At 35.8% G+C, this 16,270-nt stretch overlaps 1 protein-coding gene across 1 annotated transcript in view; it reads left to right on the top strand.

The window, feature by feature from the left end:
* Positions 1–16,270, top strand: part of GALNT13 (polypeptide N-acetylgalactosaminyltransferase 13) — a 517,926-nt gene that overhangs the window by 438,708 nt on the left and 62,948 nt on the right. The window contains exon 9 of the mRNA XM_082657709.1: positions 13,170–13,309. Coding sequence (XP_082513835.1) covers positions 13,170–13,309 — 140 coding nt within the window. The remainder of the gene's footprint in view (positions 1–13,169; positions 13,310–16,270) is intronic.

Here is a 16,270-nt window from a genome sequence, read left to right as displayed (position 1 = left end):
GCATGTTAGAATTCTCTGTGTAATGGAGTACTAGACTCTAATGCAGAAGAATATTTTAGCATCACAATAGTACAGCTGACACACTTGGCCTGTTTTCATCATTACTGAACGTTGCCCTTACTTGGTAACTGCGGAGAAGTTCTCATACCAAGCAGTGTTAAGTGTGGTTTGTGAACTGTATCTTTTGTATGCAGTAAATAAACTTTGCTTTGCTTTCACTATCAAGTCTTTGACATGACTGGTGCTAGAAGAAGATAAATGCTGCATGGGAAACCCAGGAACAATATGTTACTCTACCTTTCCTCCCAATCATAAGTCAAACTCATGCTTATTGAAATTTTTGTCACGGGTTGCTCCATAGTAAGAGTGCACAGTATCCCTGGGGTGACTAATGACTCTTCTGTGGCCTTTTTCAGCTCACTCATGTGTAGTAGTTCAGGACAGAAGGGGGAAATTTTGTTGTTGACAATGGAGGTTGAGAATATTTTTATAATTTTTATTTCAAAACAGAAATCAATATGTTCTCTTAGTTTTTTTTTTCTTTTAATCTGAATTCCTACTGTTTTTATTAGTAGTGTTCTTCTTAACTGAAAAACCATGATTACGGAATCTGTGTTTTTCTTGTGTGGCGTATGTGTCAAAATCACCATAATGCACAAACGTAGGGAGGGGAAATATAAAGTACAGAGATGTGTGGAGCTGCAGCTTCATTTTACTAGTACTTTGGGGTTAGAAAAATGCTTGGATTGAGACCTTAAATGATACCTATAGGAGTGCAATTCTGAGAAGTCTTGAAAGTGAGGTATGCTGTGCTTCCCACTGAAAGGGCATCAGGGCCAATGTTAAAGTTGTTGATTTCCCACTCCATCTGATATACAACAGAAGTGCACAGGCTCAGAGAATTACTAGCCTACTCTTCTGTGATGGGATGATGTGCCCCTTGAGGTCCATATCCACATTAAAACAATTATCCACATTAAAACAATAGCAAACATAAGAGGTAACATTTAGTAAACACTTACTGTGTATCATGCACTGTTTAAGTGTTTTACTTGTTAACTCATTTAATAATCACAATAACATTCTAAGGATGATGCTATTATTATGCCCATCTAATAGAGGAAAAAACTGAGGCCCTATGAGGTTACATAAATTGCTCAATATCACACATCTAGTACATTGCAGAGCAGAATTCAAACCCAGGCAGTGAGAACCAGTCTCTCTCTAAGTGAACTGGTGTGTTCTTGATCTTCTTTAATCATATCTCCACATATTCAGACTTATTTTCCTTTGCTGAATAAACAAATATTTAAAAGGTACAGAAGTCATCCCTGTTGAAATACACACACACACACACACACACACACACAGTAGGTTTACATTTTGTTAGCCTAAATAATGAAGAACTGACTATGTGTACTTAGTATTTCTTCTGTTTGAAACGTGCTCCACAATATAATCACAGGTATTGCTTTAGTTTATAAAATGTAATAACCAATTCACACTAGTCTTCCTGGGCCATATTAGTTTTTTTTTTTTTCCCTAATAACTCACAATCCAAAAACATAATTAGATTTATTTATTGGCTTTGCAGACAAGGCTGACAAAATACAGACTAGGAAAATGCACTCAAATATTTAAAATTGTTAATGATGTTCTTTGTTAATGAAACCAGGTAATGCTCTGGAGCCAAATTTTGTATACAATTATTTCTCCCCCCACCCCGCCTCCCTCTCTCTCTCAACACTTTCAGTAAGTGTTAAGTAGTAATTCTAAGTCATGAAAGCAAATAGAGGCATATTTCTTAAATAGAGACATACTTCTCTCTTTTAAGTTTTATTGGAGTATAGTTGACTTACAATGTTGTGTTAGTTTCAGGTGTACAGCAAAGTGAATCAGTTATATATATACATATATCTACTCTATTTTTTTTTTTTAGATTCTTTTCCCACATATGCCATTACAGAGTACTGAGTAGAGTTCCCTGTGCTATACAGCAGATTCTTATTAGTTATCTATTTTGTATATAGTAGTGTATATATGTCAATCCCAATCTCCCAGTTTATCCCTCCCCCTCCCCCTTATCGCCTGGTAACCATAAGTTTGTTTTCTATATCATGACTCTACTTCTGTTTTATAAATAAGTTAATTTGTACCCTTTTTTTTAGATTCCACATATAAGCAATATCATATATGATATTTGTTTTTCTATGTTGTCTTCACTTAGTATGACAATCTCTTGATCCAACCATGTTGCTGCAAATGGCATTTTCATTCGTTTTTATGGCTGAGTAATATTCCACTGTATATATGTATATGACGGACATTTAGGTTGCTTCCATGTCCTGGCTATTGTGCTGCAATGAATATTGGGGTGCATGTATCTTTTCGAATTATGGTTTTCTCTGGGTATATGCCCAGGAGTGGGATTGCTGGATCATACAGTAGTTCTATTTTTAGGTTTTTAAGCAACCTCCATTACTGTTCTCCATAGTGGCTGTACCAATTTACATTTCCACCAACAGTGTAGGAGGGTTCCCAAGACATACTTCTTACACACACATATATGGGAGAAAGTGAGAGAGAGAGAATGAGATGGAATGAAAAAGAGGGAAGAGAGAACATGTGCCAGAGATTAGTACAACTAATATTTAAAGAATAACTATTGGCACCAGGTACTGTTCTAGGAACTGAACATAAATACACGCATCAATGAATATATGTGTTTGTATTTACTACCATTGTCTCGGTTTAATTAAAATCTTGCAATGGAAACTTGCTAATGAAAAAATTTGAAAAGCATATAGAATTTTTCCCCCAACAAAGGTTCTTCTCTAACAGGATCAATTTATGTCCTGTAAATGACTAATTTTTTTGCTTAGACATAGAAAATACAATAAAGCTATGTTTCTCAATACATTTTCAATGGAGTATTATTGTCAAAATTTTTCAGAAAGGACAGTTAAATCTGGGAAATACTATTTTTGTATTCAAAATGCACTGTAACATAGTAAAGGTTATGAGAAGTCTTGTAGTAAAGATACTTATTTGACTTTAGCTCATTGTTTCTATTAAAATATGACCAGCTAATAAATGTTTAAATACTATATTTCGTCTAATTTAAACTGTCATCAATTTAAAGATCACCATTTTCTTATTTGCTGCTGAGAAAAAGTCTCCACTTTAAGTATAATGTATCACTTCCTTTTCACTTAAAATTATTTTGTCCCTATTACGGGAACTCTTTCAGACATAAACTATTCAGATAGCTTTTTTTTTTTTTTTTTTTTTTGTGGTACGCGGGCCTCTCACTACTGTGGCCTCTCCCATTGCGGAGCACAGGCTCCGGACGCGCAGGCTCAGCGGCCATGGCCCACGGGCCCAGCCGCTCCGCGGCACGTGGGACCCTCCCGGACCCGGGCACAAACCCGTGCCCCCTGCACTGGCAGGCGGGCCCCCAACCACTGCACCACCAGGGAAGCCCAATGTGGGCTTTCTTAAAACATTGTTATTCCTGGGATTTTCTTTAAAGTCCCTAAAACCATTCACGAAATTTTCATCTTAGCACTTTCTTGATCTTACCAGAAGTATCAAAGGAAAGTTTTTCAGACAATAATCAGGATGTATTTAAATGCCTATTGATTTAAATTTGCATTAATTAATTACTGAAACTGCAATTGGCTTTTTATTCTACAAAGAGGAAAACAAGTTTGCACATGTTCAAGCAGCATCAGTTACAATACAATGTGTTCTCCGCTCGAGCAATTGTAAGATGCCATTGATTATAAAATATATCACTACTTCAGAGAACATATAATAATATGTGTCACGAAACTGAAGAAACAGTTACTTCCAGCATCCTGCAGAACGAGGAATGGATAGTACAAAATTCGTGAAGCATTTTATGGAAATATTTTGGTTGATCATTCAATTGCACACTGAAACTTTCTGGCTTGTATTTAATTGTCAAATCAGTAGAAAAACTCCCAATTATGTCATTACTGATCATTTATTTCTGTGAATTCAAGTTTGTCCTGGACCTTGGATCACATTGATCTGTTAGGACTGGAAGAATTTGCCAAGTGGATCCTACATTACCATGTCATGTACCACCATCCAGGGAAAGATATCTCTGTACAGGTTTTTCAAAGTTTCTCCAGTTTTTCGATGTTATTCTAGTAGAGTGGGCAAGAGCTTGGACTGTGATAAATGGATGTGAATGACTTCTAATCCTCCTCCTGATATTTTCTAAGTAAGCTTGAGCATGTTATTTAACCTTTTAAAGTCTCAATTCTTTCATCCTTAAAAATAATAATAGATAGGGATACTACAGAGATTTAACGAGAAAGTATGTATGAGAGTATCTATAGTGGACTTTAGGAAAAAACATGAAGTGAAAAAATTTAAGAATTATTTTACGTTTAAAGTAATTACTGATAGGTATGCACATACTGCCATTTTGTTAATTGTTTTCTGGTTATTTTTGTAGTTTTTTGTTCCTTTCTGCTTTTGCTCTCTTCCCTTGCGATTTGATGACTGTGTTTAGTGTTATGTTTGAATTCCTTTCTGTTTTGGGTGTGTATCTATTCTAGGTTTTGGATTTGTGGTTAGTATGAAGTTCATATATAACAGCCTTTATATATAAATATTTTAAGTTGATGATCTCTTAAGTTTTAATGCATTTTAAGAACCTGAAGTTTTACTCCCCCTTCATGTTTGTTGTTGACATCATATTTTACATTTTTTTGTTTCATGTATCCTTTAATTACTTATTGTGGATATAGATATTACTACTTTTGTCTTTTAACCTTCCTACTAGTTTTATAAGTGGTTGATTTACTGTGTGCTTGCCTTTACCAATGAGATTTTTCCTTTTGTAATTTTCATATTTCTAGTTCTGGTCTTAAGCTTTTGCTTGTCTGTAAAACTCTTTATCTCTCCTTCAAGTCGAATGATAGCCTTTCCAGGTAAAATATTCTTTATTGCAGGTGTTTTCCTTTCATCACTTTGGATATAGTGTGCCACTCCCTTCTAGCCTGCAATGTTTCTGCTAAAGTCAACTGATAGCCTTTATGGGAGTTTCCTTTAAAAATGTTACTAGTTGCTTTTCTCATGCTGCTTTTAAGATGCTCTCTTTATCTCTAATTTTTGCCATTTTAATTATAAATTGTCTTGCTGTGGATCTCTTTGGGTTCATCTTGTTTGGGACTCTCTGTGCTTCCTGGATCTAGATGTCTGTTTCCCAAGTTAGGGAAGTTTTCTGCTATTACTTCTTCAGGTAAGTTCCCTTACCCTTTCTCCTATTGGGACTCCTATTATGCAAATGTTAGTATACTTGATGTTTTCACAGAGGTGTCGTTAAACTATCAGCATTTGAAACTTTTTTTATTTCTCTGTTCAGCTTCAGTGATTTCTACTACTCTTTCAGTCCACTGACTGTATCCTCTGTGTCATCTCTGTACTGTTGATTCCTTCAAGTGTATTTTTTTATTTCAGTTACTGTACTCCTCAGCTCATTTTGAGTCTTTATATTTTTTAACTCTTTGTTAAAATTCTAAGTTCATCTGTTCTTTTCCCAAGTTTGTTGAACATCTTTATGGTTATTCCCTTTAAGCCTTTGTCAGGTAGACTATTTATCTTCACTTCATTTAGCTTTTTTCTATGGTTTTATCTCGTTCCTTCGTTTGGAACATACTCCTCTCTACCCTCATCTTGCCTAACTTTCTGTGTTTATTTCTATGCATTAGGGATGTTATGTCTTCCAGTGTTTAAAATGTGGCCTCATTTAGGTGACTTCCTATGGGGCCCAGCAGCACACTCCCCTCTGATCACTAGAGCTTTGTGTTCTTTATGCTCTATGCGGGCAGCATGTTGCCTTCTGCTGTGGCAGAGCCGACTACTGTTGGCTTGCTCATAGGCAGGGCTGGTCCCTAGCCAGGTTGATTGCCAGGCCTTGCCTGGTGTGGTGGCTGCTGGCCCCCTAGTGAGCAGGATTGGGTCCTGGAGTGGCTGGCTGCAGAGCCCAGTGGGGTGCAGGGCTGGTTTCTGCCTGCTGGTGCGCAGGGCCAGGTCTTAGAGTGACTGGTTGATGACCAGGGATGTCAGGGTTGGTGCTAGCCCACTGATGGTCCAGGCTGGATCCCAGCATGGCTGACTCTGGGGCCCGGGGGTCATGGGACTGGTGCTGGCCTGCTGGTATGCATGGCCCAGTCCCCACTCAGCTATCTGCATACCTTGGGGAATTGGGGCTGTTGCTGGCCCCTGGCACTTACAGGGTAGAGGGAGGATTTCAAAATGTCACTTGCCAGCAATAATATTATAGGAGTAAAATGAGCCCCCCAAAATGGCTGCCCAGTGGCCAACTCCTTCTTCATCCCCAGAAGGAGGCCCAGTTGTCTCCTGCCTTTCCAATATCAGCAAATGGGTCTAACCCAGGCTCCTTTCAAACTACCCTCTCTGGGCTTTGATTTGGATTGTATGAGATTCTGCATGAGCCCTTTAACAGTGAAATCTCTGTTTCCTATAGCCTTCCCACTCTCCTGAACATAAGCCCTGCTGGTCTTCAAAGCCAGACATTCTAGGGGCTCATCTTCCTGGTGCAGGAACCCTGGGCTAGGTGGCTCAATATGGGGCTCAGACCCCTCATTCCTTGCAGAGAACCTCTATAATTGTGATATCCCTCCTATTTGTGGGTTGCCAACCCTGAAGTTTTGGGTTCTGACTATACTGTGTCTCCATCATTCCTACTAATCTTACTGTGGTTCCTTTTTTTTTAATTTTTATTTTATATCAGAGCATAGTTGATTAACGATATTGTGTTAGTTTCAGGTGTACAGCAAAGTGATTCAGTGATACATATGTACGTATCTATTCTTTTTCAAATTATTTTCCCATTTAGGTTATTACAGAATATTGAGCAGAGTTCCCTGTGCTACAGAGTAGGTCCTTGCTGGTTATGTATTTTAAATATAGCAGTGTGTACATGTTAATCCCAAACTCTCAATCTATCCCTTCTCCCCACCCAGTAACCATGTTCGTTCTCTAAGTCTGTGACTCATATCATACTATGTGGTTCCTTCTTTATGTCTTCAGTTGGAATAAATCTTCTGGTCATTTGCATAGATAGTTATTATGCAAATAGTTATAATTTTGGTTTGTCTCTGGGAGGTGAGTTCAGGGTCTTCCTACTCCACCGTCTTTGCCACCTTCTGACCTGCCCACACTTTTGACTATAAAGATCAGATAAACTTAAATAAATTGAGAAGTTGTCTGATATTTGATTGTTCTATGTGCTGTTGCTCTCAGCAGAAGCTGTGATCTTTGTACAATTCATTATCTCATTTTTATTCCGTTAAAATAAAATTGAAGTAATAATAGTAAATGATAAATTTAACAGATAATCACTGTGTATTATTAGCTGGCATGGGTCATCAGCCTCTTAATATAGTTCTATCCAGTGACTTCTCAATGAACGGTTATGAGCCTGGGTAACTTATATGCAAATTAAGAATGGGTAAAAATTAAAATGGCAGATTAAAAGAGTATTTTTAAATTAAAAAAAATATTCCAACTAATCTGCTAAACATCTGACACAATATAGTACTTAGATACTCTAGAATACAGTAATCCCTAGTTGGCTTAAAAATGATCTATCTTTTTATTACACTTGAGAAGAAAGAAATGTAGATCCTTATTCAAAAAGCTTTTGATGACAAGTTTTCAAAGAAAATAACAAAATAAGGACGATTTTCTCTTTATAAGGAATTTTGAAAATATCAAAAAATTCTTAGCTGAAACTATGTATACATATCTATAATAAGCAAGTATATTGTTAATATATCATTGTATCTATAAGTATATTAATATATCATTGTACATAAAAACTTTGTACAGTTTTAACTTTTGTGCTTAAGGAAAAAGATTTTTTAACGTTTTTTTCTTTTTCTTTTTTTAGTAGCAAAGGGAATGTACTGTTTTTATTTTTCAGTTATTTTTGTTCCATATATTTTCATTCTACTCAGTTATAATGACAGTGTAATAAAAGTTCTTTATATTTTATTTACACTTCCCATATTTTATACAGACATAATTATTTCAATACAGCAATTATATTTTGTCAATTAGGTATACCATTGATTTACCTAAGAATTCTCTTATTGAAGGAAATTATTTCCCATTTTCTCCACTTTAAGCTATGCTGCAATATGTATTCTTATGCACAAAACTCTAAACTTTAATCTATAATCAGGCTATTGTGTCATCAGGTACTTTGATTATAGGTAACCAGAACTATTAGGCTTATTAGGTATCTACTTGGGAAGAACTTAACTGAGATTATTATGACCTTCTATCTATTATCTATTTAAAGAATTAAAGCATAATTGTTCTATGTATCTAAATTCAATACTACCGTGAAATAGATTTTAAAATGATGAATGACAGGTTATTAAATAAAATATAACTGCCCATAAATGTTATCATTTACCTATTAAGCAAACCTGCAAATGTAGAGTTACTTAAAATACTTTTTATTCTAATTCATCATGAAACTCGGTCAGAGCCTCTCCAGCATTTGTTCAAGTCCCATTGAAAGACTTACCTTAAAAACTTGCAACTCTTGTAAGTTGCCTTTGAAAAAAATCATAATTCATTGATTCCTTCTATTGCAACCTTCTTCCCTCACCCTATTCTATTTTTGTCATAGCATGTATCACCTTCTAATGTATTACTGTTTGCTTATGTTTCCTTACCCTAGAATGTAAACTCCATTGAGGAAGATACTTTTGTTCACTGATGTATCCCAAGTGCTTAGAAAACTGTGCCCTGTATATAGTTGGAACATGATAAATATCTGCTGACTTAATGTTGGCCTGGCTTATGCTCTCTATCTTTGCCTGCTTTTCTTTCCATCTGTTTCTTACTCCTGTATTGGCTTCACTGTCTTAGGCATTCTCTATATGGTAGCCTCAGCAGCTCCAGGCTTTAATCATCTTTACAGCTAGCAATTCCAGAAGAAACAGAGCTTCAACTTCCTAACAGTCCTAGAAAGTTGTCAGAGTATACTTTTATTAGCCTAGATAGTTCACATGCCCATTCCTGAGCCAATCATTATGATGGGTTGTTGAGTAAGGCTGAGAAATGGACTGCTTTGATTGTCTTGGGTGTTATTCAGAATTTGGCCTGCTGCAACAGCAGCATCCCGAGAACTTGTTAGGTATCCGGACTCTTAGGCCTACCTCTAGACCACCTGAATCAGAATGTGAATTTCAGCAAGATTCATTGGTGTTAATGCCTTTATTCTTATCATCCCAGTGGAGCTGGAAAGGCAGGAAGGGGAACGCGGTCACCAAGACACACAAAGTGAAAGTGGGGCTGTGATCGTTGCCCAAAGAAAACCTGAATGCTCTTACCAAAATGCAGAATGGATGTTGGGCAGGCAAAAACAACAGGTGTCCATTAAAATACATAATATGTATTCAGTAATTATTATATACCACGCACTGTACTATGCCTTTTTCAGATATTATTTAGTATTCACACCATCGTACAAGATATCATCAGACAGAATACCTTAGGCTTCAAGAGATTAAATAATTTGTCCAAAGTTTTCGTTGGGGAGGCAATGAGAGAATAAACCTGTGATATGATATCAAGTACTAGCAAGTGTGCTGGAGAACAATTAAGCAGGATAGAGGGATAAAGCATTACCAGGATGATAGGAAGGGTGATCAATTTAGATAGGAAGGTTAGGGTGAGCCTGAGGAAGTAAAGTTTGAGCAAAGATTTGGACAAAGTGTAGGACAACTCACCTAAGTTCCAGGGTAATACCTTTCCAGACAGGGGGGAAAAAGAGAAAGAGAAAGCCAGTGTTGCTACAATGAAGTGAATACAGGTGATTAATTCAGAGAGATAACCAAGAGTCATTTCATGAAGAAGCTTTGGCCATGGCTAGGATATTGTCAATTATTTTTAGCACAGTGGAAAACTACTGGAAGCTCTGGAGCAGAGGAGCACATGATTTTATTTATATTTCAAATATATTGCCTAGGGAGCAGGCAATAGTAAATAAAGGATAGATGGAGAAATGTCAGATGTCAGGAGGACGAGTGAAGAGGCTACGGCAATGCTAGTCTAGGCAAGAGATGAGAGAGAGTGGGACCAGGATGGTAATGGGGATGGTAGAGGGGCTGGGGATATACAGATAGTCCCTGACTCATGATGATTCAACTTAATTTTTTGACTCTACTATAGCATGAAAGCAATATGTATTCAGTAGAAACTGTACTTCTCAAATTTCAGTTTTTGATATTTTTCCTGGCTAGCAACATGCAGTGTGATGCTCTCTTGAGAAGCTAGGCAGTCCCAGCTCCCAGTCAGCGTGCAATCAGGAGGGTGAACAACTGATATACTTAAAACCATTTCGTATCTACTCAATCATTTCTGTTTTTCACTTTCAGCTATTCTGTATCCATTCATTCTGTTCTTCACTTTCAGTACAATATTCAATAAAGTACATGAGATATTGAATAATTTTTTATAAAATTGGATTAATGTTAGATGATTTTGCCCACTTGCAGGCTAATGTAAGTGTTCCGAGCACATTTAAGGTAGGCTCAGCTCAGCTATAATGTTTGGTAGGTTAGGTGTATTGAGTGCATTTTGGACTTACGATATTTTCAACTTATGATAGGTTTTTCAGGATGTAACCCCATAGTAAGTAGAAAGATCCATGTTGTGAATTGCTAATGAATTGAATGTGTCTGTGAGATAAAAGGAATACTCCCTTGTTTTTGCCTTGAGAAAATGGGTGGATATTTGTGCTACTTACTGAAATGTAGAACCTTGAAGATGGATCATGTGGGAAATCAAGAGGACCTTGTTGGACATGTCAAATTTGAGGCGCCTATTAGAAATTCCAGTAAAATTGCTGAGTAAACAATGGGATAAACTACTTCAGAGAGGTTTGGGTTGGCAATAAAGAGTTTGGGAAACAAGTGAGATAGTATTTTAAGCCATGGGAATGAATAATCTAATTCAGATTCTATTTCATAGTCACCCATTGACACAAACTAACAAAGGTCTCACCATCTTGTAGCTGCACATACAGGAGTATGAGGGCTGTAGCAGAGGAAAAGAGAGCTGATGGGTCTCAAACAAGTCCTTCTATTCTTACAACCAGAGGGACATTGGTCAGAACCAGTCAGATGTTCTTGCCTAACTGCAGCGTTCTGAGAAATGTGGAGGAATTGATGAATGTTTGGTGAGCACTTCTGTGTCTTACATAATATTGAATATCTTACCTCTAAGTAGGAAAATATCCATACAGAGGGGAAAAGGAATGCTTACCAAAATATTAAGTCCACAGTATTTCTGTGCATTTCTAATGGTAATAAGCTCAATAAGCTCTATCATTCTCCACCAACCACCCTTTGAAAAATCTGATGTGGGCAGTTAACATTTTCTCTTATCTCATGTAAAATATATGCAAATGAACCTTTAAACTTTCTTCCAATCAGGAAAGTGCTCATAAAAGCCTCCTAGGAAACAATTCTGGAGCCAGGAATACTAAATCTTAACATGATGAAAAGGGAGCATACTGATATATAAATAAGACACTTTGATTAAATTTGCCCACCTTGAAAATGAAACCAGAACCATAAAACTAACTGTTGAACTAAGTCCTTTGAAGCAGCAGTGCCCTTTTTTTCTGGGTCCAATAGCATCTTTTTATAAGATTTTCAAGACTATATGTGTGGCTCTTAACACAAAGAGAAATTCTTTTCGTGATCTATTTTGTAAATGTTTTTGAACCTCTTCTTTTGAAAGCTGCACTCCAGATTGGAAGTTCTGGATAGAATTATTTTGAAAGAAAGTATTTATCTGTCTAAAAAGCACAAAGATCACATTGCTTTCATCCAAACACTAGCTAGAAAAATCAATATTTTATTTTAGAAGGAAATACTTTGGCTGCTTAAGCACAGCAGAATGCTTTCTAACAACAGTCAGATATTTAATTTTGAGAAAACAAAAATTCTGAAAGAAACAGGGGTGGTGGGGGGTGGGAAGGACTGGCAGGTGATTGAGCTTCAAGAGTATCACCTCATTTGAAAATAGTGACCCAAATAATGGTATTAGTTACAGACATTTCAATTTCCTAAACAGTTGTTCCTTTCTTACAAAATGACTAATTGGCTTTGCTGTTTGGTTGGGATAGAATATACTAAATACTGGCCCATTTTCTTCCTGTGCCAAAGTCTGGTTGCTTACTAGTCTTAAACATGTTAAACAGAGACCTTTTCAAAATAATCTAAGAAATAACTGTCATCTTATCACAGTTTAGTCATTTCAATTGTCATTTTAATATTAATGAGCAATTCATGTCACCATATCTTTTATATAAAAATTAGTGGCATTGTTATTTTAATTTCTCAACTAAAGAGCATTCTTTTATGATCTTCAATGGAAATATTCAGTCTATTATATGAAGTACAATTAAGCAATTTTAATACACATGTAAGTGTATTTCATTTACTTATGTTTCTTTATGCTTATATATTTACTAACTTACTCAAGGATTTGAAGTGGTTTATGCTAATTTGTAAAATAAGATAGGAAAAAAAATCAGTAAAAAAAATATTAGGTCTATGGTAAACCTAGATAGAATAAAAATTCAAGAAGGAAAATTTAGAACACATATGTGCCGTCCACTGTGAGGATTATATTTATGTAAATTTCTCATGAAATCCACAAGTGGTGAATAAATTATACTAAAGGAAAAATATGAGCAATAATAAAAAGTGAAGCTACTGAAATTTTTATTAAAGAGAAACAACCACATTATCACACAGCTCAATTAAGCTTTGATTGTGAGAGATTAAATTAATACCAAATTACACTTAACTAAGTTATTCAATCTAGGAAGTACAAGTACTTGGTGATAAATATTTGCATTTGAAAAGTCATAACCAATGGAAAACCTTTTAATATCCATTTAATGTACTAATTGGATGATACTAAGAAAATCAGTGTAGTAGCAGCTGCATATGCAATTCAATTTGATGAAATTTTAATTATAGAGAAAAAAAACTGATAGCAAAGTAAACAGAGTGAAACAGTGCTGAAATGAAAATAGCACAAGCTGATTTGTGTGTTTCTCTGCAAAATTGCAGGTGTTGTCAAAGTGGATTATGGAGATGTGTCAGTCAGAAGAACACTAAGAGAAAATCTGAAGTGTAAGCCCTTTTCTTGGTACCTTGAAAACATCTATCCGGACTCCCAGATCCCAAGACGTTATTACTCACTTGGCGAGGTATGAATTATTTATTTTGGTTAAGTTATAAATATATTTTGCAAAAGGAGCAATTTCTAAGGAGCTCAATATTTTTTTTAACATCTTTATTGGAGTATAATTGCTTTACAGTGGTGTGTTAGTTTCTGCTGTATAACAAAGTGAATCAGCTGTATGTATACATATATCCCCTCCTTCTTGCATCTCCCTCCCACCCTCCCTATCCCACCCCTCTAGGTGGTCACAAAGCACCGAGCTGATCTCCCTGTGCTATGCGGCTGCTTCCCACCAGCTACCGATTTTACATTTGGCAGTATATATAAGTCCATGCCACTCTCTCACTTCGTCCCAGCTTACCCTTCCCCCTCCCCGTATCCTCAAGTCCATTCTCTACGCCTGCATTTTTATTCCTGTCCTGCCCCTAGGTTCATCAGAAACGTTTTCTTTTTTTTAGATTCCATATAATATATATGTGTTAGCATATGGTATTTTTCTCTTTCTGACTTACTTCACGCTGTATGACAGACTCTGGGTCCATCCACCTCACTACAAATAACTCAATTTCATTCCTTTTTATGGCTGAGTAATATTCCATTGTATATATGTGCCACATCTTCTATAGACATTCATCTGTCAATTGACACTTAGGTTGCTTCCATGTCCTGGCTATTGTAAATAGAGCTGCAATGAACATTGTGGTACATGACTCTTGGAATTATGGTTTTCTCAGGGTATATGCCCAGTAGTGGGATTGCTGGGTTGTATGGTAGTTTTATTTTTAAGGAACCTCCATACTGTTCTCCATAGTAGCTGTATCAATTTACATTCCCACCAGCAGTGCAAGAGGGTTCCCTTTTCTCCACACCCTCTCCAGCATTTACTGTTTCTAGATTTTTTGATGATGGCCATTCTGACTGGTGTGAGGTGATACCTCATTGTAGTTTTGATTTGCATTTCTCTTAACGATTAGTGATGTTGAGCATCCTTTCATGTGTTTGTTGGCAATCTGTATATCTTCTTTGGAGAAATGTCTCTTTAGGTCTTCTGACCACTTTTGGATTGGGCTCTTTGTTTTTTTGATATTGTGATGCACGAGCTGCTTGTAAATTTTGGATATTAATGTTTTGTCAGTTGCTTCATTTGCAAATATTTTCTCCCATTCTGAGGGTTGTCTTTTTGTCTTGTTTATGTTTTCCTTTTCTGTGCAAAAGTTTTTATTTTTTATGTCATGAATAAAATGCTTTAAGGGTTTTTAATCAGATCTATTTTAAATGACTTCTCATAAATTACAAGGACCATAAAGGTGTATATCACTGGGATTTGTAAAAAGAAAGAACATAGTTTAAGATGGCATAAATAGTATTTTCTTGTTTCTTTAGAGAACTTTAAAAAGTTCTCAAACTTTTTAGTCACATGGAACTTACACTTAAAATTTATTGTAAACCCATGAAGAGCATGAAGAGCTTTTATTTATGTGGGCTCTAATTATTAATATTTATTATGTTGAAACAAACTGGAAACTTTAAAATTTATTAATTTATTGAATAATCCATTACACAATATAAGTAACATATTTTTGAAAAAGAAATATATCTTATAAAGCAAAACCAAATAGTAAGATTAGCATTATTTATTTTTTTAAATTGCATTAAAAACTGGTCAAAAAAAGATAGCTGGATTCTTACAAATGCTTCTATATTGTCTATTATAACACACCATGTAGCCTACAGAAGACTTCTTGTACATTCATGAGAAGTGAGAGTGAAAAGTATTATCTTATTATTATCAAAATCATATAGACTTTGTGGACACACTGAGAACCCTTGATCTGCAGCATCCTTTTTCAAAATATTATTTTTTATAAATATTTTCACTTCTTTAATAAAAGTTTTTCACTCACACTCATCCAGAAAGCTACTTTTTCTAATTACCATGTGCAATTCAGAGAATAACCCTACCCTAACTTTATTATCTAGAGAAGAAAAGAATGCCTTTGTCTTCTTTATTTCTTCTTTCTCTATGACTTTTAAAATTTTTATTGGAGTATACTTGATTTACGATGTTGTGTTAATTTCAGGTGTACAGCAAAGTGAATCATACATATACATATATCCACTCTTTTTTAGATGCTTTTCCCATATAGACCATTACAGAGTATTGAGTACAGTTCCCTGTGCTATATAATAGGTCCTTATTAGTTACCTATTTTATATATAGCAGTGTGTTAGATATCCCAATTTATCCCTCCCCCCTTTTCCCCCTTGGTAACCGTAAGTTTGTTTTCTACATCTGTGACTGTTTTGTAAATAAGTTCATTTGTACCTTTTTTCAGATTCCACATATAAGCCCTACCATATGATATCTTTTTCTTTCTGACTTAGTATGACAATCTCTAGGTCCATCCATGTTGCTACAAATGGCAGTATTTTCTTTTTTATGGCTGAGTAATATTCCATTGTATGTACGTACCACCTCTTTATCCATTCCTCTGCTGATGGACATTTAGATTGCTTCCATGTCCTGGCTATTGTCAATAGTGCTGCAGTGAACATTGGGGTGCATGTATCTTTTCAAATTATGGTTTTCTCCAGATATATGCCCAGGAGTGGGATTGCTGGATACTATGGTAGCTCTGTTGTTAGTTTTTTAAGGAACCTCCACACTGTTCTCCATAGTGGCTGGATAAGTTTACATTCCCACCAACAGTGCAAGAGGGTTACCTTTTCTCCACACCCTCTCCAGCATTTAGTGTTTGTAGATTTTTTGATGATGGCCATTCTGACTGGTGTGAGGTGATATCTCATTGTAGTTTTGATTTGCATTTCTCTAATGATTAATGATGTTGAGCATTCTTTCATGTGTTTGTTGGCCATCTCTACCTCTTCTCTGGAGAAATGTCTATTTAGATCTTCTGCCCATTTTTTGATTAGGTTGTTTGTTTTTTTGATGTTGAGCTGCATGAGCTGTTTGTATATTTTGGAG

The sequence above is a fragment of the Grampus griseus genome, assembly GCF_964374135.1.
Source record: "Grampus griseus genome assembly, chromosome: 7".
In the NCBI taxonomy this organism is placed as follows: Eukaryota; Metazoa; Chordata; class Mammalia; order Artiodactyla; family Delphinidae; genus Grampus; species Grampus griseus.
The sequence above is the reverse complement of the archived record's forward strand: the minus strand, read 5'-3'. Positions and strand labels throughout refer to the sequence as shown.